This window comes from Mustela nigripes, chromosome 17 (assembly GCF_022355385.1).
Source record: "Mustela nigripes isolate SB6536 chromosome 17, MUSNIG.SB6536, whole genome shotgun sequence".
Classification (NCBI taxonomy): Eukaryota; Metazoa; Chordata; class Mammalia; order Carnivora; family Mustelidae; genus Mustela; species Mustela nigripes.
In genome coordinates, this window is record NC_081573.1 from 2,844,918 (window position 1) to 2,870,329 (window position 25,412).

A 25,412-nucleotide genomic window follows, 5' to 3' on the forward strand; every position below is an offset into this window, starting at 1 on the left:
AACTTAAAAATCAACTGTTAGAAGATGGCTACTTTAAGCCTCATGGTAAGCAGAAAGCAAAAACCTGTAATAGATACACAACAGATAGGGAGAAAACAATAACCTAAGAAAATAATAACCTCAGTATAACCCTATAGAAAATCATCAGGTCACAAGATACAGAGGAAATGAATAAGAAAGGGCAAATAATTCTAAGACAGACTGGAAACAATGAAAAGGATAACAAAAGTAACCCCACACCTCTGTCATTGCTCACTTTAAGTATAAAGGGACTAAATTCTCTAACCAAAAGATAGAGACTGGCTGAATGGAAAGAAATAGAAGACCCAAGTATATTTTCCTTCAAGGAGACTCACTTTAGCTTTAAGAATACACTGAAACTGAAAGTGCAGGTGTAAAAAGATGGAAAAAGATATATCAAGCAACAGAAATGAAACAAAATCAGGGTAGCTATGCTTACGTGAGACAAAATAAACTTTAAGCCAAAGACTGTAGTAAGACGCAGCACAGGTCATTATAAAATAAAGGGGTTACATTGTGCAGTGTTTTTAATTATGTGGTATTTTGTGGAATGGCAAAAAGGTTTCCCCCCATTCTGGTTTTGGTAAGCATGAATAGTGTGTTTATATAACTCATAAAATACTTAACCGTTATTAAAAACAACATATTTTCCCATAAATATTGATGGTATTTTTCCAAGTATTTTCGTGGTAGCTTGTGTAATGTTTATGGACATCTGTATCTTATGTGTCCCCTAAATGCCTAGTTGATATTTAAAAATCTATTTCTGTGTTTTGAGGATTGGGGAAAAAAAGAACACTAAATGACAGTTTGAGAAAGATTTGCTTCCAGATTTTGATGTGTGTGGGGAAAAATACTGTTGGGCAATGATAATCTTGGTAATTTACTGTAACTAATAGCCAATAGTTTATTGAAACCACCTTGTTCAAGCTAATAAATATTTTCCATAGTATTCAGTTTTCTAACCTCTGACTGTTACATAGTGCATATTTTATTTACATGTGATTTGATTTACATTGTTCTCTGCTATTTAAAGTCCCCAAAGAACAAACTTGTCCTTTAAGGAAGGTTATCATAATATCCTTTAATAAGATTCCTGATACTATTTTGGGGCAGCTTTTCTTTGTATACAATGCAAATGGTAGGCATTGCATATGTCACTGTTGAAATACTTCTGATAGTGGATTTAGTTCAAGTTGGGTTCTTCCTGAAATGTACATTTTCATGTAAGAAAACCTTACATTCTACTTGGATTTTTAGACTGCATTATGTGTGACTAAAAGTCTTATACACTATATATGCATTTACCAAATATAAAACACTCATTTCCTGTTGGCAAAAGGTGGCTAACACATACTTATGAACTGTTTGTAGTAAAGGTGTAGGTTTGTGTATTTATATAGTGTCTACAACAAGAAGACATTTACTTCTGTTTATTGCTTTTTGTGCTTTAGCTATATGGTAATCTTTTGTGCATTGCATGTTGTTATGGTCAAAGATTGGATACATATGAGTCACTTACTTTTAAAAACCAGTTTTGTTGGATAAATATAGTAGTGATCTATGTTTTTCAAATAAATATAATCTGTTTTCTCTAAAAAAAATAAAATAAAGGAGTCGATTCAACAAAAAGAATCTTTGGAATACTTATGTACCCAACATCAAAGCACCTAAATATATAAAGCAACTATTAATAGACAAGAACAAAAAGAGACAGCAATATAATAGTAGGGGACATCAATACTGCACTTTCAATAATGGACAAAAAATAATAAGGAAATATCAGATTTCAATGACATTTAGCAGATCGACTTAGAACATTCCATCCAACAGTAGCAGAATACATAGTCTTCTCATGTGCACAAGGAACATTCTCCAGTATGGATTATATATTGGGCCACAAAAGTCTTGATAAATTTGATTGAAATCCTATCAAGCATCTTCTCCAATGACAATGGCATGGAACAGTTACAAGTACAAACCTAGAAAAATTACACCCATGTGAAAAATAAAGAACATGCAGCAGCATTACTCCTAATGGGCAAGACATGGAAATAAGTTGTGTCTATTGTCAGATGAGTAGATAACGAGGTGCATATATAGAATATTTGCTGGCTATAATTAACAATACTATATTGCCTATGTGAAAGTTGCTAAAGAGTAGCTCTTAAAAATTCTTATCACACGTGCAAAGAATTGTAACTGTGAGGTGATGGATGTTAACTAAACTTACTGTGGTAAATGTTTTGCAAGATACATACATATGTCAAATCATTAAATCGTATACTTTAAGCTTATATAATATCATATGTAAGTAATAGCTGATGAAAACTGGAAAGAAGTCAAATAATCAGATTATTGGTTGCTTAGGCATGAGGATAAGACGATGAGAGTGGTGATAGCTGGAGTATGAAGTTTCTTAGGAGGTGATAAAATGTTCCATAATTGACAGTGGTTTGCTTACCTACATGTGAATTAGTTAAAAAGATACCAGTTGTACACATTCAGTGGGTAAACTATATGGCATGTAAATCATATCCAAATAAAGCTGTTTTAATTTTTAAAAAAGATTTTATTTATTAATTTGACAGAGAAACAGCAGAAGAGAGAACACAAGCAGGGGGAGAGGGAGAGGGAGAAGCAGGCCTCCCACCAAGCAGGGAGCCCGATGCGGGGCCAAAGGCAGACACTTAACCACTGAGCCACCCAGGTGCCCAAAGCTGTTTAAAAAGAACTCAAAATAAGAAATTCCTGTATAAGAAAACCTAATACTAATGACAAATATCAAAGACTACATAAATTCAAGTAATAATTAAACACACACATAGATGCACACCCATAAGATTTCATATGGAATTTGGCATTTCACTTTCTCCTCTGTTTTAATTTTTGTGATAATACAAAAATAATTTTTCAAAACACATATTCTGGAAATTTTGTCAAATTAGACATACTATATGGTATTATTAGCATTAGTTAACATCAGCAGGCTGATGTTGGGTGAAGAAAACACACTGTGTGGGTACTAAAATCTGAAGTTTCTCCAAAGAATCAATAGAATGGATATGCATGTATCTCTGTATATTTTTTATCCATATTTCATAGATCCACAGATACAGAAATAGATACAGGCTTATCTTATATAGAAATAGATGTCTATCTCTCATATAGAGAGTGGAAGATTTCCTTTAATGAATTTGCTAATGCGATTGTGAGAGCTGCCAGGGCTGAAGTCTGCAAAGAAGGCCATCAGGCTGGTGACGCAGGGAGGTGCTGATGTTGAAGCTTGAAATCTGAAAACAGTGTGGCAACAGACATAGGTGAGTAGGGAAAAGCACTCTGAAATATAGAGGTAATTAGTACAATCTCTAGAATGGACTGTCTAGTAGGTGGTATGGCCTTATTGGGGTAAACTTTAATAAAAACCAAATGGAAAAATGCAAATAAATTCTAAAAATAGTTGAACATCTTATAAAATTAGAATACTGGGACTGTATGACTAGTGCATACATTCCACAAAAAGATAGGAAATCAGAATTGTGGTAGGATGTTTTATAATACTGATTAACGGTATCATCAAGGACCGTTATCCACCATGGATATCACTGACGGAGTAAGGAGCATTGCTACTTTAGGTCGAGATTCATAGCCCCAAAATGGAGAGTGATACAGTACGTAAGAATAAGGACCAGGGATAAATGGAGAGCACAGAATTTGAGAGCTTTGGGTAACAGAGCCACAAGGGAAGAGAGGACAGGATCCGTGTTAGTTTCTTAGGGCTACTGTACAAATGATCATAACTGGCTTGCTAAAGAACCCAAAAAATTGTCTCAGGGTCCTGGAGGTGCTTAGATGTCTGAAGCCAACCTTCTGGCAGGGCCATACTTTATCTCAACGATTAAGTCTCAAAGCTATCTTTGACCCTCCTTGGCTTACAGATGCATCACTCTGCCCCTGCCTTCTGCTTTACACACCTCTGTGTCTAAATTTCCCTCTTCTCTTGATGCCTGGGTGGTTTAGTCATTAAGCATCTGCCTTTAGCTCAGGTCAAAATCTCAGGGACCAGGGATCGAGTCCTGTTTGGGCTCCCTGCTGAGCGGAGAGCCTGATTCTCCCTCTGCGTGATGCTCTCCTGCTTGTGTGCTTTCTCTGACAAATAAATAAAATCTTTAAAAAAATTATAAACTTATAAAACATCTAAATAAAGTAAAAATTTCCATTATTGCTCCCAATCAATACTAGTTTGATCTTCGGACTTAACAATTTGGGAGTTTGAGGTGGAGCTTCCTTCTTACAGTTTCAGACTATAACACACATAGACACTAACGTATTTTGTACTTGGTTCATTTACGTAAATATTGTGATATCAAACTTAACTGTCAGATTGCATTCCGTAATCAGTGCTATAGGAAGCTGGCCTTTTTTTTTTTTTTCTTAAAGATTTTATTTATTTATTTGAGAGAGAGAGCACAAGAGGGGAGAAGGTCTGAGGGAGAAGCAGACTTTCTATGGAGCTGGGAGACTGATGTGGGACTGGATCCTGGGACTCCAGGATCATGACCTGAGCTGAAGGCAGTCCCTTAACCAGCTGAGCCACCCAGGCTCCCAGAAGCTGGCCTTTTCACACTAGTAGAGATGAATCCACTGCAACATAAAAAGACATCATATCCCACAAAAATTATAAAGACAAATCCTTGTTGAAATTCTCATGTTTATACAATTATAGTTGAAGGTATAGGTCTACTATTATGCCTTTCATGCAGTTTGGATCTTTGTATACATGTGACTTAACTGGTGGCCATGGGACAGAATGTTGCACCATCATGACTTGCATTCTTACCCTGAATGTACAGTTTCTAAATTACCTATGAAAAACAAAGCAAAATCCCCATAGTGTCCTAAGTACTATGCTTCCACTGTTAGAGAAATTAAATTGGGAAGCCATAGATGGAAGTGTCTGTAATGCCTCAGTAGTGTCTGAAAGGAAACCACATCTCAATTCATGGTCATTACACTGGAAGGGAAGAAAATGAACCTAAGAGCAAACACTTACAGTCAAATAGCTTCCAAAATGAGGTAACTTCTTAAAGTATATCCAAATACTGTCCTGGCTTCCCTTCCACATCCTCTCATTAAAAACCTCGCCCCTAGGGCACCTGGGTGGCCCAGTCGGTTAGGCACATGCTTTCCAGCAGGTCATGGCCTCAGCGTCCTGGAATCGAGCCCCACAGTGGGCTCCCCGCTCAGAGGGAGCCTGCTTCTCCTCCTCTGTTTTCCTGCCACTCTGCCTGCTTGTTCCGTCTCTGTCCGGTGAACAAATAAAACCTTAAAAACAAAAACCAAGAACCCCACTCCTAGCTCCTGCAAGTGGAGCATGCCTACACTTTTGAAAACAAACCAGCTGGTGAAATTAACTCTTGGACATCTGAAGGTACATACTTTCATCTTTTTGTTTTATTTATTTATTTATTTATTTTTAAAATTTTTTATTTTTTATAAACATACATATATTTTTTTCTTGCTTTATATAATTTTTATTTTTTATAAACATATATTTTTATCCCCAGGGGTACAGGTCTGTGAATCACTAGGTTTACACACTTCACAGCACTCACCAAAGCACATACCCTCCCCATATTGTCATCTTTTAACACCACGTAGTACCACCTCTCATGTTGAGAATGTTCTCAATGGCCCAGACATCTTCCCTGTGTGGTCAGTGGGCGGAAGACTCCGTGTGACACATTTCCAGGCCCCTTTCCGCCCACTCTCGCACATGCCCACAGCATCTCAGTGCGACTCTGCCCTCACTTCCTCAGACGTAACCCCTCTCAGAGCCAAACCGTGCAGTCATGTGCTCCTCCCGTCAACAGTCGTGGTCTCCAACAGCACTACATCCGAATCCCATGTCAACCAGGCCCACAAGCCTGAGCTCACAGTCAGGCAAGGTGGGACCAGAGACTGGACAGACCAGTCCTCCTGCTGACCGAAGTTGTTACCACACCCGGAGTTTTGATGCCCTCTCCCTTTCTTCTTGCTAAAATTCACGCATAGGCACAAAGAGAATGCAGGGGAGCCACTCAAGGACCTGAATAGGGCATCTTCCATAATGAAGAGTACCCCAGAGCAGGTGGGATCAGGGACCGAGTGTGGGTGGCTCAGTTGGTTAAGCGTTGGTCTTCAGCTCAGGTTATGATACCAGGGTGGTGGGATTGAGCCCCGTGTCAGGAGCTTGCTGCTCCCTTTCCCTCTGACTGCTGCACCCCCTGCTTGTGCTCCCTCTCAGTCTCTCTTTTCTCCTTTTCTCTGTGATATATATTAATAAAATCTTAAAAAAAAAAATTGTCCCTTCAGATTTGGTTACAAATGACCACTCAGACCATGAAATTGTCCTCTTCTGCTCTTCTGCCATTCCCTGATTCCTCCTCAGAACAGCTCAGAGAACAGAGTTCTGGGCTTATCTACTTCTGGGTTGCTTCGGTTGCCATTCACTTTCCTAAGGCACAGTCAGATAAAAGAGAGCAAAGGATTTCCAATTTGGGTAGTCAGTTTACCTTTCTAGAGAAAGCAGTGTTTCTAAGGTAATACCTAGCATCCCTCTTTGCATTCTCGGGATGTCCCTTGATAGTCCACATTTTATTTTATTTTATTTTATTTTATTTTATTTTCAAATCCCTTATTTGGTCTTCAGGGCTCCGCAGCCCCTACCCCCCTTCCAGATCCCCGCTGCCGCCTCCACCTTACTCGATAGTCCACATTTTAAATTTTAATCAAATAGACCCACGTTTAGTGGCTACACTGGAGAATGCAAGCACAGCATATCTGAGGTCCCACATGGACCATCTTACGTTAACACAACTCCTGGTGAGTTCCCAGGAAAGAATTTACTGTTCACTGTTCACTGTTGGGAGTTTACTGTACTGGTGAGTGTCCTGTCCTCATGAGGTCCCAGAAAAGACCACCATCACCATCCTGAAGGACCACATCCTGTCTTAGCACTTTAAATTTTATAGAAAGGAGGCTAGTGAGTGCTAATGTCTGAGCAAGTCTCTATCTGGAAAACAACGCGTATACATTACCGCAATGTTGACTGAGCACTAATTCTGTGTTCACAGGGAAGTTATGGTGCACCACAGTGGGAACATAATATATATGATGTGATTTCATATCCTGTGAGCTGGGCACTAGGTGTTCTGTAATAACCATGAACATGTAGGTACTACGCCTCCATAGGTGGCTGTGTGCTCTGTCTTCTGTTTCCCTATTGTATACTATAAGATTGAAATATGGATGAATAGAAAAATGCAGAAAGGGCAGATTAGTAATTCCGAGAGTTCTCATAGTATTTATATTTTCTTAATAGGATAGAAAAATGTTTGAGTTTTTAAGTATGTACCAGTTTTTCTGTACTTTGTAAACTCTCATTAGCAATATATGATTATTTTATTTATTTTTTTAAGATTTTATTTATTGGACAGAGAGATCACAAGTGGGCAGAGAGGCAGGCGGAGAGAGAGGGGGAAACAGGCTCCCTGCCAAGCAGAGAACCTGACACGGCGCTCTATCCCAGGACCCTGAGACCATGACCTGAGCTGAAGGCAGAGGCCTAACCCACTGAGCCACCCAGGCACCCCAGCAGTATATGGTGATTTTAATTCCTTCACACTGGTGTTATTTTTTTCTTTTGACATTTAGCCATTTTAGCAAATAGGCAGAGTCATCTCCCTGTAGTTTCCCTGCTTTCTAGGAGGAGCAGTTAATGACAATGTGATATATATATATATATATATATGCCATGTAATATTACTTATGACATAAAAATATATATCATAGAATATATTCTGTACCAGACATAATATATAACATCTATTTTAATATTTGTATTTATTTATCTATCTATCTAGATACCTATATCCAAAATTCAGCCTTTAAAAAAGGACATGCTTCCATTTGGGACAAAGTAGGTGAGCCTCAAGGATGTTATGTGACAAGGAATAATCCACACAAAATGACGAAAACTGTATTATCTCAATTATATCTGGAACCTAATAAAGTCGAGTCATAAAAGTAGAGTGCAGTTGTGATGGTCAGGAGCTGACTCAGGGCAAAATGAGAGATGTTGATCAGATGGTACACAATTTGAGTTATTCAGGATGTGTAAAATCTGGAGACCTTAAGTACAGCATGACAGCTACGATTATGTCCATTATTCCTTACCACAGTATGAGGGACCCCGGGGACTCCCACGGGGCTACCATAAAGGAGATTACTTCTCTGGAGGGAGGAGAGTACCCTGGATGACCAATTTCTCTTTCTCTAAAGTGGTAGGAGACATAGAGTCTCATGCTAGCCTAAACCCTATCTACATGGGACACTGCAGGTTTTAAAAGAGTCCCTGGCAGAGTGTGTCCCCACTGAGAATGACCGGACGCTCCCATAGGGATCCAGGTAGCGGAAAAGTGAGGCTTAGTCTTGGGCCATCAGGTAGAGCATGGGTCTGTGCTGGCGGAGCAGGATCCTCTGATGCAGGTGTGATGTGTCCTCTCCCTGAGCAGGGTTCTCTGGAGTAAGAAACTTCCACTTTAGTTAGCGCAGGTTACAGGTAGCTGTAGTTGTGGTCGTGATCATAGGCATTTCTGTGGGTCTTAACCTTTCACTGTAAATGGATTCTCTGCCCTCCTGAAGTAGCATTAAGGCAGGGCCTAGTATGGCAAGTTTTCATGGTCATTCTTGTTGCCACTTAGAGATTCTGCACTGACCCTGAGGGGCACCAGGCTCTTGAAGGACCATCAAACTTGTAACCATCCCCCTGTGGAACAGTCTTCACAACCCCACACCCAAGTAAATATTAGGTGATATAATATCTCGTATTGAAAGATACATATTCAAAGATATTTTGAGTGTGTCTGCGTTCTTCAGGATACACTATTTCACTCCTGATAAGTCTCTGAAACTTGTCTATTGGTGCCATTAATAATACATAATTGTATGGAGAATTATGTAATAATTATAAAAGTATTCATTCTATAGCTATAATTCTGTATTTATTACTAGAATAGATTATCCAATTCACAATTTACCTACAATGAAACTGGCTTATAATTGTATAGAACGCACTGTGAGGCATGAATATATAAATGGCTGGCATAGAGAAAAACAGTACATTTTTTTCATAAGATGAGAAAATTTTGTAATTCCCCAGGACACAGAGAAGGACCTAGATACACAGTGGTCATCACTCAAAAGAATAAAGGGACTGGAAGTTGGGACATGTGCATCGATTAAGGCCAATTTCACTTCACTCCACATAATCTAATGAAAAACAGAGAAATTACAATGATGGAAGAGAGTGTATGAAAAGCTGCCAAGTTAATTTGGATCAACTTTTATGTGTTGTGAACTTAGCAAGATCTTTATTAAGGATCTACCTTTAATAATTACCAAGGTGTTTACAATGGAGACACAACTTACCAAAGCAGTGAATCTGGGGGAAATGTTATCTGTGGGTCAAGTCCTAGTAAACAGCAGAGAACTCAGTTTCTAGAGAACCAGTACAAATGAAATAAATGTGAGAAAGCCTTTGATCAAAGCTCCAGCCTTATTAAATGTCATTGTTTTCCTTACTGGAGAGAAGACTTACAAATGCAAGAATGTGGCAACGTTTTTAAGCACAGTCTTCAAACATGCTCAACAAAGAGTTTTCATACTGAGAAGAAACCTTCCATAAGTAATTAATGTGGCAAAGCCCTAACCAGTACTCAAATTTTTTGAATCAAGGAGTGTATACTGGAGAAAAACCTTAAAAACGTAAAGAGCGTGCAAAGCCTTTTTCCGGAGTTCTAGCCTTCCTGACATCAGAGAACGCATAATGGGTAGAAACCTTATAAAAGTAAGTAACATGGCCAGCGCTCAAAAATTCCTTGACATCAGAGAATACATACTGGGAAGAAAAGTTACAAATGTAAAGATTTTGTGGAAGCCTTTATTCCTCAGACTTCCCTTGACAGCAGAGTATACATACTTGGGGAGAAACCCAACAAATGCAGAGAATATGGCAAAGCCTTGAAACAGAACTACAAACCTATAATAAACTTCTGCGCGTTTATACTGGGAGAAAACCCCCAAATATAAAAAGTGTGGCAAAACCTTTGAATTTCAAGCCTTCCTTAACAGAGGACAATACATGCAGGGGAGAAACCCTACAAATGTAGAGAAGATAACTGAATCATTAACTAGAGCCGTCACTTTACTATACATTAGAGAATATATACTGGAGAGACTAGGTACAAATGTAAAGAATGTGGTAATGTCTTTACCCCGAACTTAACACTCAGCATCAGGGAGTGTGTACCAGATAAAGGCACCTGGGTGCTCAGTCGGTTAAGCATCTGCCTTTGGCTCAGGTCATGATCTCAGGGTCCTGGGATCGAGCCCCGCATTGGGCTCCCTGCTCAGTGGAGAGCCTGCTTCTCCCTCTCCCTCTGCCCCTCCTCCCTGCTCTCACTCTCTTGCCCTATCTCAAATAAATAAATAAAAATCTTCAGAACCCTAGAAATGTAATGAATAAGGGAAATCCTTTGTTTTAAATACACATTTTGGGGGGAAAATAGTTTATAGATCATAAAAACATCAAAGATGTAAAAAATGGCAATTTATGTAATGAGAAAACAATTAAATAAATACCAGAGATTCACAGCAGAATGTACTCTTTTAAGACATTGATCTGGTCTAGATTTTCAGTGGAAACTTGCAGGATTCTACATCTTATGTCATCATTTTAGTTTTTCTTTACACCAAGGGAACCAGGGCAAGTTTGAGACATTCTTCTCAGTCATCTCAATGTGGCCACCTGTCGGTCATAATTTCTAAGTGGAATCCCAGCAGCTTTTGGTGTGAAACATTTTCTCCACGGTTTTGCATAGGGACTTCTTTTCTAGTTTCACAGAATGTCCAGAGGTCTGTCCATTGGCAACTCTGTCCTCTTGAAGGACTTACAGGTCACCATCATCAGTCCTAGGACTCTGGTTGGGAGAAGCATTAAGTTACAGTCCCGTATTCCATTGGCCCCTCCAGAGTCCTGCGCCAGACTCTACATGAGCTGGTCAATATCACTGTTTCTATATATGTATGAGACAAGAAGAACAACAAATACTTCACAAACACTGCTAAGTATTGGATCTGGTTCTGTTCTGCTTTTTGACAAACACAAACTTACCCCATACGGCATTCAGATGTGTCCAGATGTTTCGTGTTTATGACTTACTATGGTTTCCATTCTGTACATGCACAAGCTGACAGGCCAGCACACTGCTAGGAACAATGCACACCTAGATCCTCTGGTATCCTTGTCCTAACGGAGCATCTCTGTAGTTTTTATACCTTCTCTGCCATCATTGTGATTTTTTCTCCTTTTCATTAGACTGTGTGGAAGCAATTGAACAACTTGGCCTTAATCAATGTATGTTTCCCAACGGTCAGCCCTTTTATTATTTTCTTGAGTAATATTCACTGTGTTTTCAGGCTCATCTCTGTATCCTAGAGAAATTATAAAACTTCCTCATCTCAGATGAGAAGAAAGTAGTCTGTTTTTCTTGGTCTGTTTTTCTCCATGTTCATCTTTTATATATTCATGGCTCAGAGAATGTTATGCACGATTACAAGGGATTCACATTTTAGGTAAAATTGTGAATAAGATAATCCATTCCAGTAGTAAATAATAAATTATAGCTATACACTGAAACCTTTTATAATTATCATAGAGGGCACCTGGGTGGCTCAGTCGGTTAAGTATCTGCCTTCTGCTTAGGTCATGATCCCAGGGTTCTGGGGCGGAGTCCTGCACTGGGCTCCCCACTCAGCGGGGAGTCTGCTTCACCTCCTGCCCTTCCCCCAACCCCCGCTTATGTGCGTGCTCTCTCTCTCCCACAAATATAAATACATAAAATCTTTAAACACACACACACACACACACATACACATAAATTATCATAGAAGCAGCTGTACAATTGTGTTGTGTTACTGGTCCCAGCAATAAGGCCAGAGTCTAATCAGTAATGCAACTGTGTCCTATAATCGGAAATACTTGAAATATCTTCGAATTTGTATCCTTCAACATGAAGTATCGTATTTACCTAACATTCATCTGGGTGTGAGGTTCTGAAGATAGTTCCACAAAGATAAGCTGACATGTCAAATGGTCCTTCAGGAAGCTGGGGTGAGGTAAACCGTCTCAGAAGTGTGATGCAGCTGATGGCAGGTGAAGCTGCAGGGAAAGCTGGGTTTTAGGCAATGCAGGTTTTAGGCAGTGGAGACTAGGTGGTGAACATTATGTCTCATGTCCTAGGAGATATGTTGAAGTCTTGATAGATGACAATGCTCAAGGAAAACCACTAGTGTATTTAAGTGTTTTCCATTATAATTGAAATAGTGAACTGCAGGGAACAAAAGAAAATACAGGTGGATGTGTCAGCTGATAGACAAAAAGAATTATGGTGGGGAGCAAATAATGAACATTTTGTGTCCAAGTTCAAGTTAAATGGATTTGGTGATGTACTGGGGTTCTCTTGACTGTGTTAAGAGATGCTTTGATGCCAAAGCTTTTCTCTTTTGAAAGGGAACAGGTTATAAGAATAGTCTTTAGCAGTCTCAGTTTTAACAAGCAGTTTTATGGAGGAAATTCACCAAGCTTGGAAAATGAAAATGATGCAGTGGGGACAAGAGGCATGAAGTATTATCTAATAAGAAGTTGTATTACTTTTGAAATATCTAAGGGAGGAACAATGGACATGGTGTTTAAAAAAGGGATATTTATTCAACATTAATTTAATGTAATGTAATTATGTTTTAAAGCTATAATTTTAATGCAAGTTTTTATTATGTAGTACATTAATCCTTGCAGAGGTGTGGCAGAGAGAATACAGAGTTCTTATAGAGTCTTCACTCTCTTCTCTTGTTACTGTGACATTACTATGGTCCTTTATTTTTTTTTTAAAGATTTTATTTATTTACTTGACAGAAATCACAAGTAGGCAGAGAGGCAGGCAGAGAGAGAGGAAGGAAAGCAGGCTCCCTGCTAAGCAGAGAGCCAGATGTGGGGCTCAATCCCAGGACCCTCGGATCATGACCTGAGCCGAAGGCAGAGGCTTACTGAGCCACCCAGGCACCCCTACTATGGTCCTTTGGACAAAATTTACAACTAGGAATGGCACACTAACATTATAGATGTTTCAGAATTATTAGTATTTCACCAATTTTAATTATTTTTTACCCGCCGTAACAGGATTCTTTTCTACATTCATGCCCATGATTCTTGGTTACCCCACTTTGAAGAGTGAAGAGGTAGACAGAGGGGTGGGCAGCAAAACAAGGTTTATTGAGCAATGACGATGTGACGGGGCAGGGAACCCAAGAGGATTGCCACTGACCTTCTGTCTGGGGCTTCTATAGCTTACTTAGGAGGGCTCATTTAGCCTGATTAACCTTCCCTGAGCCTGTCATCTGTTACCTGTCACATGGGAAAGGGTGGAGGGCTCCTTCCAGGGCAGTGTAAAGTCTTTTGAAGGGTGGTTCTCTCGTAGGTGGGGGCCCCTGTCCCTGATTGCTGCCTTCCACCTAGCCTTCATCCTCCGCAAGGATGCGATCTGGAATAGCACTGTGTATGCCTCGTATCTCTGCGATATCCTTTGCTCTGTATCAATTTCATCATTTTTTCCCTAAATTCCACAACTTTGATAGGTTTGAGAAAGCCTACTCAGATGCTTTTTATCTCTAAAAATGAATTTGTCTGCTATTTTTCTCCTGATTGGAATGTGTTTATAGATACTGTGATGAACACGGAGGTGCAAACTGATAGAAAAAGCGATTGTTTCTATTTAACTTGGTCATTAGAAGAACAGAGGTGAAGAGCCATGGTCCCCACCATCCAGAGACTTTTAGTCTGGAGCAAATGGTATGCAGTGGACACCCCCAAATTTTGACACCCCCAAGTTTTAACTCTTAACAGAGAGCTTCTAACTGGAAACCTTACCAATAACATAGTCAATTACATACTGACTCTCTCTATGTATCTATATCTATAGCCATATCAATATCTATATACTCATATACATTTATATCTCTAAGGCTATGTCTTATAATAAAAGTAAACTAGACGGGCACCTGGGTGGCTCAGTCGTTAAACATATGCCTTTGGCTCAGGTCGTGATTCCAGGGTCCTGGGATCTAGCCCCGCATTGGGATCCCTGCTCAGTGGGAAGCCTGCTTCTACCTTTCCCACTCCTTCTGCTTGTGTTTGCTCTCTCACTGTCTCTCTCTCTCTCTCTGTCAAATAAATAAATAAAATCTTTTTAAAAAAGTAACTTAGAGAAATATTAAGAAAATCATAAGGAACACACATTCCCAGTGCTCTACTGTATTTATCCAAAAAAATCTCTGTGCAAGTAGCCCCATGCACTTCAGACCCATGTCTTTCAAGGGTCAACTTCAGTTTCTAATAGTATTATCCCAGAAATCTCTGTTTATGTTAAGTTGCTTATTATTTCACATTATAAAATAGGGAATTGGCTTTGTATATAGAAAATAATCATACAAAGTTTCTGGTAGGCAAATTTAGGAAGAGAGAACTGGGAATATCCAATAAGCAAGGAAATCAGAAGCCTCAAGTCCTCTGCCTCTCCAGCGCTACCCAGAATTCTCTCCTCTGAAGCTTCTCTAGGTCTGGCCGCACCCTGGGTTCTCCCCTCACTGAACAGATCAGAGCAGGTCAGAGGTTTGGTTCGCTGCTCCTCCCGCACCTCAGGGGTAGGTACTAATGTTTGGCTGACACCCCAGATCAGATATATGGAAGCAAATAATAAGGGAGCAGAAGGCAAGTTAAGGACAAAGCAGAAGCTGATACCCACAGCCTCTCTGCCGCCGCACTCCTGGGTGGGATGTGTGTGACGTTATCCCAGGAAACTCCCAACAGTCTTAACATCAATGTTTTGCTAGAGAGAAAAACAGCCTTAGCTTGACAACAGCGGGGTCTCCAGGATCCTGAGGATCTTCTTTAGCATATGAGAATCTTGCCGCCCCTTCTTTTGTCCTTACTTCCCCCAACTCCATTGTGTATAATCAGCCATTCCTTACCACATTTTTCTTCCAATTGGTCCTGTCCCTGTGCTTTAATAAAATCACTTTTTTTTGGCACCCAAGACCCCTCAAGAATTCTTTCTTGGCCATCTGCTCTCAATCTCACCTACAGTCGAAGACTACATCACAACGATTGTGTGTTTGGTGCCTTATTTTCTATCTTTCTCATTACATTCTGTGCTTCAAAGTGGGTCAGAATGTGCCACTTTGGCATGTGGGTTATTTGGAGTTGACGGCAACCAAGACCCTATGGGCCCAAGAGAAACCTTTGCACCTCCCTTAACTACAGAGAGGAACCTAAACTGGAGGCCCTTTCCCAAACACGGGTTATTACAGGAGATACATTACAGGAGACACATGAGTGGTCCGTCGTGTGGCAGAGCAGACATCTAATTCCCAGCATCAGGAGCAAGAACTCATGTCCTCTTCAAGGGTCCTTCCAGCTGGACTAACTATCAAATTGACATGAGACAGATTCACAAAAGAAAATCAAATCTAATGGCATATGTACAAGGAATCTGTATAGACATGGAAATTTTAAAGACGAGCAAAATGAGGTGTATATGTGATTCTGAACTGAGCAGAAGGGGGTAGGGACCTGAGATTTCAGACAAAAGGAATGTAGTTCACGGGGCAATAGGACAAGCGGGTGTTTGGTGGACATTTGCCAGATCATCGAGATGAGTCACTCCGAGAAAATTTATTTGTTAGTAACCTTTGTTCTGGAAAATACCTTTAATTTAGATTCTTCGATGTGATGAAGTGAGGGACAAACATTTCTCTTGAGACTATAGGATCTCAAGTGCTTTCAGCTCAAAAATAATACAACCACCAGAGTGGCACATTCTGGTGAGGGGTGGGGACAACTGTCCAGAATTTCCTCTCCTTAGTACCCTGTCAATTGCATTTCTTCACCTTGAAATCCCACACTCCTGCTCCTACTTTTTCTTGGTTCAGGATGACGTATATACCTCATTTTGCCTGCCTGACTTTGGAATTTGTATGGGTTTGTGGATTCCCCATATGTGTGCTATTCAGTTTTATTCTCTTCTGTTAATCTGTCTCATGTCAATCTGATTCTTCGTGCAGGTAGAACAACCTTGTAGGGAACAGGAATTCTTACTCCCCAGAAAGGGGACAGGGCTTTCTTGTTCCGTGACAGCTTCAAGAGCCAACCCATTTAGTAGCTTGTTTTCTGATCTAGTAGTCACTCAAAGTTTTGTTTGTTTGTTTGTTTGTTTTTTAAGATTTGATTTATTTGACAGAGAGAAACATAGCAAGAGAGGAAACACAAGCAGGGGAGTGGGAGAGGGAGAAGCAGGCTTCCATGGAGCAGGGAGCCTGATGCGGGACTCGATCCCAGGTGGGATCATGACCTGAGATGAAGGCAGCTGCTTAAGGACTGAGCCCCCCGGGCACCCCCTCAAGTTTTAAAAAGTAAATACATTTATATTGTGAAATGGAAAGAGGACCCAGTAGTGTCTTCAGTTCTCTCCATTTCAGCCTTAGTCTGTATCTGTGAGTGACTCGGGTCTTCTCGCTAGCTTAGCTTTTAGCTCAGGCAGAAGGCCCAGCAGCACAGCATCCCAGGAAGGGGAAGGAAACTACACCCTCAACAGCAGGGCCTGCCCTGAGCCGGCAAGACCCCACATGCCCCACGCCAATACAGTGCTGGACCTGACCTCTACCACCCGCCTGCATGTTCTGCCTCGCTTTGTCCTTTATTTTCTTTATTCAGACCTGGAAGCGTGGTCAGTGATTCGGAGACCATCTTTGAGACGTCACTCCGTGGCCTTTGCTGTCGCGGCCTCCCTGAAGTAGATTCCTTTCTCCTTTTGCTCCCACTCATCTGTCCGCTGTTGGCCAGGGCACAGGGAGGGGCGCATGGGTGTGAGGCTCCTGGGGTCCCAGACGGACCAGGTTTGGCTACTCCTTGTCGACAGAATCCAAGGCAGAAAGACCCATGGTGGGGAGACTAGAGAGGAAGTTAGTTCGGGGAGACCCACACCCACAAGACAGCCCAGGAATGTCCCAAGGACTCTCTCCAAAGTGCTGAAAACCAGGTTTACAGAAGGAAAATGGGGTGAAAGCAAGGGAGTAGCGGCAGGCAGGCAGCCAGGGTTAAATCTGTCCTTCTCTGGAGGTCAATGGAGGGTGGGGTCTCCCTGGCTCAGGGCAGTCCCAGTTGCTTGAGGGGTCGTTTCAGTTCCCCTCAGGGGATGCTTTGCCCTCAGGGTCTTCCTCCTGAGCCAGGAGACAGAAGGAACCCAGCTGGAAAGTCTGAGGCTACAATTGAGGCGGCCAAAGTCGTCTTTCTTGCCTTTGGATTTTGTCAGCGTGAGAGGCAGAATAGGTCTGGGACCCGTGCAGCCAGGTGTCCTTATACCCTCGGGTCCTGGTTACAACATAATTTCCACAGTCAGTGGAATAAAGATATCCTTCGGCTGACATAGTTAAGATCTGTGTGGCGGTGTGTGTGTGAAAGGTGAGAACACTTAAGATGGCCTCTTCTAGAAAATCTGAAGTGTATAATACACTCCTACTAACTTCAGTCAGTACGTTCAACATTCAGTGTTTCTGCATCCTGCATAGTGAGCTTTTTTAGCTTTTGACCAACATCTGATCATTCTCTGCCATCCTCAGCCCCTGGGAACAAACATGCTAATCTTTAGTAACTTTGCCTTTTTTTTTTTAAGATTATGCATCTCTGATTTCATACAGTGTCTTTTTTTCTGCGTGTGGTTTATTGAACTTAGCAAAATGTCCTCTAGGATGCTTCTGTTGCTGCAGATGGAAGGATTGCCTTCTTTTTGGAGGCTGATAGATGTACTGAGAATAAATTAGATGAGGTACCTCTCCCAGGAAGAGAGCGAATACCAGAGATGAGCTTTTTAAAAATATTTATTTATTCGAGAGAGAGAATATGAGTGGGGTTAGGGGCAGAGGAAGAGGGAGAAACAGACTCCCTGCTGAGCAGAGAGCCCGATGTGGGTTTTGATCCCAGGACCCTGAGATCATGACCCAAGCCCAAGGCAGATCCCTAAAGGATCTGAGTTACCCAGCCACCCCCCCACCCCCCCCCCCCCGCACCCCGGGGATGAACATTGCATAAAGAGCTGCCTGCCTAGGGCACCTGGGTGGCTCAGTGGGTTAAAGCCTCTGCCTTCAGCTCAGGTCATGATACCAGGGTTCTGGGATTGAGCCCCGCATTGGGCTCTCTGCTTAGCAGGGAGCCTGCTTCCCCTTCTCTCTGCCTGCCTCTCTGCCTACTTGTGATCTCTGTCAGATAAATAAATAAAATGTTAAAAAAAAAAACAAACAAAAACAACTGACCAGGGAACTTAAATCTTCTTGATGTCACCACTGATAGCACGGTGATTACTTCTCTTTTGAGTATCTCATCTCTGACATTTAAGACAAATGAGATGGTCTGGTTTTATTCCCTTATCTCTGTTTTTGTTTCTTTATTTATTTGTTTTGCTCTTTTTTACAGTTCGGAATTTCTCCACATCTGAAATTTCTTAGAGCCTGGTCACGTAGCCCCACCTGTTCCTTATTCAATATCTCTGAGGTTCCCATGTTAAGAATTTTTTTTTCTCGGGTGCCTGGGTGGCTCAGTGGGTTAAAGCCTCTGCCTTCGGCTCAGGTCATGATCCCAGGATCCTGGGATCGAGCCCCGAATGGGGCTCTCCTCTCTGCGGGGAGCCTGCTTCTTCCTCTCTCTCTGCCTGCCTCTCTGCTTACTTGTGGTCTCTGTCTGTCAAATAAATAAATAAAATATTAAAAAAAAAAAAGAAATTTTTTTTTTCCTCTTGTGAACCTGTCTTGTGTTTGCTTAACTATTAGAAGGACAAAGAATTGTGGGCCACCTGGGTGGCTCAGTGGGTTAAGCCTCTGCCTTCGGCTCAGGTCATGATCTCAGGGTCCTGGGATTGAGCCCTGCATCAGGCTCCCTGCTCAGTGGGGAGCCTGCTTTTCCCTTTCTCTCTACCACTCCCCCTGATTATGTTCTCTTTTTCACTTATTTTCTTTCTCAAATAAATAAATCAATAAAATCTTAAAAAAAAAAAAAGCACAAAGAATTGAGAACAGATGAAAAAAAAAAATGTTTTCCTCTCCTATACATTTATTCTGTTGGCAAAAAAATGACCTCCATGCTTTAAAGCCAAAACAGAAGTCAAAGGCAGTTTGGGATAAAGAGAAACAGTACCTTTGCTGCTTTGTGAGGCAAAGGAGGGCGCAGAGGGCCAGGCTTCCCAAACCAAAAGGAAGGGTCAGGGGGTTTTGTAGGGAAATGCAGTGATGTGGGAAACAAAGACAGAAGAAAAATTATAAATTTCTTTTGTATTTACAGCCCGTTGGCAAGTCTTTGAGGCAGGCAGAGTTACATTCCCCTAGGAATTCAACTGCCTGGATGTTAACACTCTGCTAAGGGCAGAAGGCAGTCTTAGCCCGACTCCCAGGATCTTTAAGTCTGCTCTACAGATAAAAATTCCTTTGGAAAGTTCTTTATCTCTAGCCCCCACCCTCCACCAAGTAACATTTTGGCAATCATCCCTACTGATTTATATCTGAAGGGCCTCATTGAGAAAGGGACAGGTGGGGCTGGGTAGGGAGTGATCGGGAGGGGCTCCATGATCAGGCTCACAGAAATCCCAGAAATGCTCATGCACAAGGAAACCAGGGATAAGGAAACAAACCAGACCACTCTGCCCTGGGCATTTGGGTTGGGGTCTTTTTATGGCAGTCACACTGTGACCAATGAAAAAACCAGACCCCAAAGAAGAAGTAAGCCATTAAAGATGTTATCACCAGCCCTTAGTCAAACTGAGGCTTCTCAAGAATGTTAAGGCCACTAGCTCCCGGGTCAGTTCTGAATAAAAGACTGTCGATGGAGGCCCACATTGGCAACCTCATGAGGGTTGCCAGTCTCACTCTGGAGAGTTTTCATTATCCTTGCTTAATAAAACTCTACCACTTTATTCACTCCCCTTTGTCCTCAAGATTTACTCTTTGACTCCCTGAGATAAAAAGCTCACGTTCCTCCTTCAACAGGATCTACCTGGTTTTGACAAGAATTGTGTCTGTGCCGCCAGCCTTGTCGATCAGGTTTTCAGTGTGCTACCAGATTCCTTAAAAAAAAAAAAAAAAAGTCTAAGAAGGGAGGAGGGGAGGTTTCCAAACAAGAAAAAAAGTTACTTAGTTTAATATCATGACTCCCAGGGGCCCCTGGGTGGCTCAGTGGGTTAAGCCTCTGCCTTGGGCTTAGGTCCTGATCTCAGGGTCCTGGCATCGAGCCCCGCATCAGGCTCTCTGCTCAGGGGGGAGCTTGCTTCCCCCCCTCTCTCTGCCTGTCTCTCTGCCTACTTGTAATCTCTGTCAAATAAATAAATAATCTTTTTTAAAAAAGATAATATATTTTTTAAAAAATGCCTCCCAGATGTTTTAAGGCAGCATTTTGATTTTGTTCAGCTTGATGCTTTTTTAAAAAAATTTTTTTTAAAAGATTTTATTTATTTATTTGACAGACAGAGATCACAGGTAGGCAGAGAGGCAGGCAGAGAGAGAGGCGGGAGGAAGCAGGCTAATGGTTTCAGTTTCAGTTACCAGGGAAACCAGAGTGAGATAACTTCATATTTACAGTGAGAAACCGCTGAACATTTTCTAGGATAGCTAAACTTAAGTGAAAATATTGAGGAATTAGAATTCCCATTTACTACTGTGGGAAACAAAGGCAAAGGAAAAAACATTGATTTCCTTACTGCCAGCAGGCCACTGAAAAGTCCTTGAAACAGGTACAGTGACCTTCCTCTCAGAGCTCAACTCAACTTTTGCCCTTTTGCTAAGGACAAAAGACAATCTTAGAATAACATTATCCCGGCCTCCCAAGATCCTGTGAGTCTATATTAACATAAGAAAATTCCTTTGGAAACTTCCTTTATTTCTACCTCCTAAGATACATGTTAGCAATTATCCCCCAAACATATGGCCCACTGGTATACCTCTGAAGTATCTAATGACTGAGGGTTTACTGAACAGTAACAAATGAATATTTCCTAAAAATAGCTAGCCCTTTCAACATCCTGGAACAACATTTGGATGTTCCCCAAATACTTTGCAGGCGTATGCTGTCCTTACTCCCTTTCCAGCTTAAAAGTATATAATCAGTCACCTGTTGCAACCGCAGTGCAGCTCTATCTGCCCATGAGTCCTGTCTCCATACTTTAATAAAACCACCTTTTTGCACCAAAGATATCTCAAGAATTCTTCCTTGGCCAGTGACTCCAAACCACAACATTCTACACCAATGGGAATTTAAAGAGTACATTCAGTTTGGAAAATGATTTGGCAGTGACTTATGAAAATAAGCTTTGCTAACCAAGGGGAGCATTTTATCACCACAAAATAGGTCTCTTTGGCCTAAGGCTTATTTTAACGAAACAAAGGAAAAGCTCTGAAACCCTGCAGAAGTTGCCTTTGGTAAAACAGATTTGCATTTGTTAAGGGAAAGCTCCATTTGTGAGGGTGTCTCCCTCGGTTCTTTAGAAAGAGGGATAAAGTGTCAGTCTCCAGAAACTCACCAGTGGACAAGGCACAGATTAAATAGCAGTAACAATCATGGACTTGGCCACTGTGCTTTGCCTGATCACCTCCCCCAACGCTTCCCAGTAGGACACTGTGTGGAGTTTAAAAAATGATCATACTCAGAGCGTCCCACCCAGATTCCCTCAGTTAGTGAGGGTGGAAAAAACAGTGTTGTTTTAGTGAAACACTCCAGGCGATTCTAGGTGAGTCCACCAATAGCAGGAGGACTTCCCCTGAATAGAAGACAGCTGAGCGCAGGCTTTGGCTCCAGCAGAGGTAACATGGCCTCCGCCCAGTGATTCTAGAAGCATCAGGTCCGTGCAGCACACTTCTTTCTTTCTGCTCTCCCACAAGTTGTGTGTGTGTCTGTGGTTGGGAGGCCCCCTGAAAGCAGAGAAGGAAAAACTCAAAGATTAGTTTCCAAGGAGATAGTCATTATTTCTGAATAGCTCTTGATACAAAAGGCTAGGAAATTGGACCTTTTCTGCATTTCAAAGTCCTACCTGGAGGCGAGTGGTTTAGAGGTGAGGAGGCTCTTCAGTGACTTTAAAAAGGCATTGTCTCCTGACGCTGCTGTGATTTCTCCTAGAATCTGTTCTGAGGAAGAACGCCAAAGGACCAAGTGAAAAAAGAAATGGCCAGTTCTCAGGTAAGGCTTGCGTCTGAGTTTAGAGGCCCAGTCATCTTTTTCTCCTGAAATTCCTCACACTTAGAAATTGCAAATACTGACTTTTCTAGTTCTGATGTTTCTGCTTTATGTTTACACCTAACTTTTGAAACTTTCCAGAAATGATACTCAAAATTAGGTCTTTAAAAATGCTTCTCACCTATAACCGAGAGCCTTCTAACCCTTCTCTCCAACCTGGCTTCCAGTAGGCCATCAACAGTTGTCACTTTGAGGGGTGCCTGGGTGGCTCAAACATTAAGCATCTTCCTTCAGCTCAGGTCATGATCCCAGGGTCCTGGGATCAGGCCCTACGCCAAGCTCTCCACTGGGCAGGGAGCCTGCTTCTCCCTCTCTCATGTCCCCTACTAATGTTCCCTCTCTTGCTGTGTCTTTATCTCTGTCAAATAAATAACTAAAAGAAAACAAAAGCTGTTGTCTGCCAGTATTGAAAATAATCCCTTGGTGACAGATCCACGGGGAAGGTGTTAAGTTAAGGATTCCTGTTGCTGATGGGGTCTGGTCCTGGGATATCGGTGGAGGAAAGTGGTCTTATTTAGGTCCCATCTGGAAGCATTACAGCTCTGTACAGACTAGGAGTAAAAAAATGCAGATAAGCAGTGGATATGAGACCCAGAATAATGTGGGACATTCTCTGGAAAAAAAAGGGTGGGGGTGAGGTCCATACCCTTTAGCATGTGGAAAACATACTGTATCTAAAATATACTATAGGGGCGCCTGGGTGGCTCAGTGGGTTAAGCCTCTGCCTTCAGCTCAGGTCATGATCTCAGGGTCCTGGGATCGAGTCCTGCATCGGGCTCTCTGCTCAGCAGGGAGCCTGCTTCCTCCTCTCTCTCTCTCTGCCTGCCTCTCTGCCTACTTGTGATCTCTCTCTGTGAAATAAATAAATAAAATCTTAAAAAAGTAAAATATACTATATATTCCAGGACAGGGAAAGTATATGTGATCAAAGTGTGCATAAATCCAGTGTATTCCCATAATTTCATTGACATTCTGATTTGCTTCTTTTTTTTTTTTTTTTTTTTTTAAGATTTTATTTATCCATTTGACAGAGAGAAATCACAAGTAGACAGAGAGGCAGACAGAGTGGAGGAAGCAGGCTCCCTCTGAGCAGAGAGCCCGATGCGGGACTTGATCCCAAGACCCTGAGATCATGACCTGAGCCGAAGGCAGCGGCTTAACCCACTGAGCCACCCAGGCGCCCCCTGATTTGCTTCTTAAGGGAATACAAGAATGTGGTACCTACATGGGGTGTCTCTTGAGTAGATGGGGGCTCTTAAATGTCGGGTGATGATCATGTGTGGGCCAGGCTAGGGGAAGCAAGAGAACACACCTGAGGCAGAACAAAGGAGCTCATTGGATACACAGCAAGGGAGCACGGGGCAAAAACTAGGAGAGAGGCTGTCTGCCAGGAGGTGGTGGGTGGGACCTGTTTTTACAGGGGGAAGATGAGGAGGTATGGAGACAGATGGAATATTCCCTTTTTGGGGACTGGGACCTGGCTCTAAGTAGCCCATTGGTTATTTAGGGCCTATGGCTGTTTGGGGGTGGGTCGCCTGATGGGCCTGTCCCTGTTCAGGCAGGTAGTCACCGGGCCTTTTCCCATTCCAGTGCTCAAGCCTGTTTGCCTAAAAGTGGCCTCAACAAAGAACACACCTTTGCAGGGTTCTTGTCTGTCTGGAGCAGAAGAAAGAATCTTGGACACAAAATGGTGAAGGGATAGTGTATCAAGTGAAGGGGAGAACAGAAAGAGAGCCTTCTAGAGTGAGAGGATTCTGGAGTGGGTTGCCACAGAGCACTTTTATGGTGGTTCTTTTATAGAAAAGTGACCAGGGCACCTCAATCTTCTTGATGTCACCCCCAGTAACACCATGATTACTTTTCCTTTGAATATCTCATCTCTGATGTTTAAAACAAACAAGGTGTTCTGGTTCTGTTCCCTTATCTCTGGTTTCCTTCTGCCTCCTCATTCCTGGGATTTTTGGTGAGCCTGGTCACTTAGCCCATTACCTATCCATCCCCACCCAGCCCGGCCAGTCCCTTACTCAACACTAATAGTCACAGGTCCTTCAGTGTACCTTAGGCACTCATACCAACTTGTTTCATCACAGCTGATGTTAAGTTCTTTAAATGGCTTGATGCTTTATGCCAGACAGCCCCCCAGTAATACTCATATGTTCCTTCTTAAATTCATGAGGTTCTTTGATGGATTTTCTGAGTGATGTGCAGAAACCAGCATGTTTCAGTTGGAAATTCCTTAGTTTCTCTTTGCTTGTAGTGTCTGATAGGAGAACAAAGCTAAATAAATGTAGAGGAAAATGAAATGTCCTTACAACGTGCCACACACTGATAAACATTAGAGACAAGCAAAGTGTGGCTTTCTTCAAGGAATTCACAGGTGCCTTTGTGTAATGCTTTGCTAGAGGCAAAAGCTACCTCAGGTGGACAATAGTCAGACCTCCAGGATCCTGTAGGTTTTATTCAATATATGAAAATCCCTTCAAAATTTCTTTTATCTCTTATCCCCTTAAATGAAAAGCATATAATCAATGCCTTCTCAAAATCACAGTGTAGCTCTTTCTGCCAATGGGTCCTGTCCCTGAGGCTTAATAAAAACAGGTTTTTTTTGTTGTTGCTGTTTTTGTTTTTAACCAATAATGCCTTAAGAATCCTTTCTTGACCATTTGCTCACAAGCCACGTCACATGAGTTTGCACCGGGCAGGTGAAGGCTCCCACCTTGCTGTAGTTGGTAGCACGGACTTCTGGGAGTAGAGGATCTGACTCAGTCAGACCTCCCTCTTATGAGTTTTTACTTGATTCCACACTCATGTCATAGACATACTCTTCAAAAAAAAAAAGATATTGTTTATGTTTATTTTAGAGTGAGAGAGATGGTGTGTGTGAGAGAAAGAGGGAGGTTGATCCAGGGTAGAGGCAGAGGGGAAGGAAGAGACTTTCCAGCTGACTCTGCTGAGTAGATCCCAGAACCCT

General features: G+C 41.8%; 2 protein-coding genes across 2 annotated transcripts in view; one reads left to right on the forward strand and one right to left on the reverse strand.

Annotated features, from left to right (window-relative positions):
* The window catches only part of LOC132005470 (zinc finger protein 665-like), a 612,263-nt gene that overhangs the window by 300,443 nt on the left and 286,408 nt on the right, over positions 1–25,412 (reverse strand).
* LOC132005777 (zinc finger protein 28 homolog) overlaps positions 1–25,412 on the forward strand; it is a 96,934-nt gene that overhangs the window by 16,751 nt on the left and 54,771 nt on the right. Inside the window, exon 2 of the mRNA XM_059383320.1 lies at positions 22,325–22,384. Within this exon, the coding sequence (XP_059239303.1) occupies positions 22,370–22,384 (15 nt within the window). The 5' untranslated portion in view covers positions 22,325–22,369. The remainder of the gene's footprint in view (positions 1–22,324; positions 22,385–25,412) is intronic.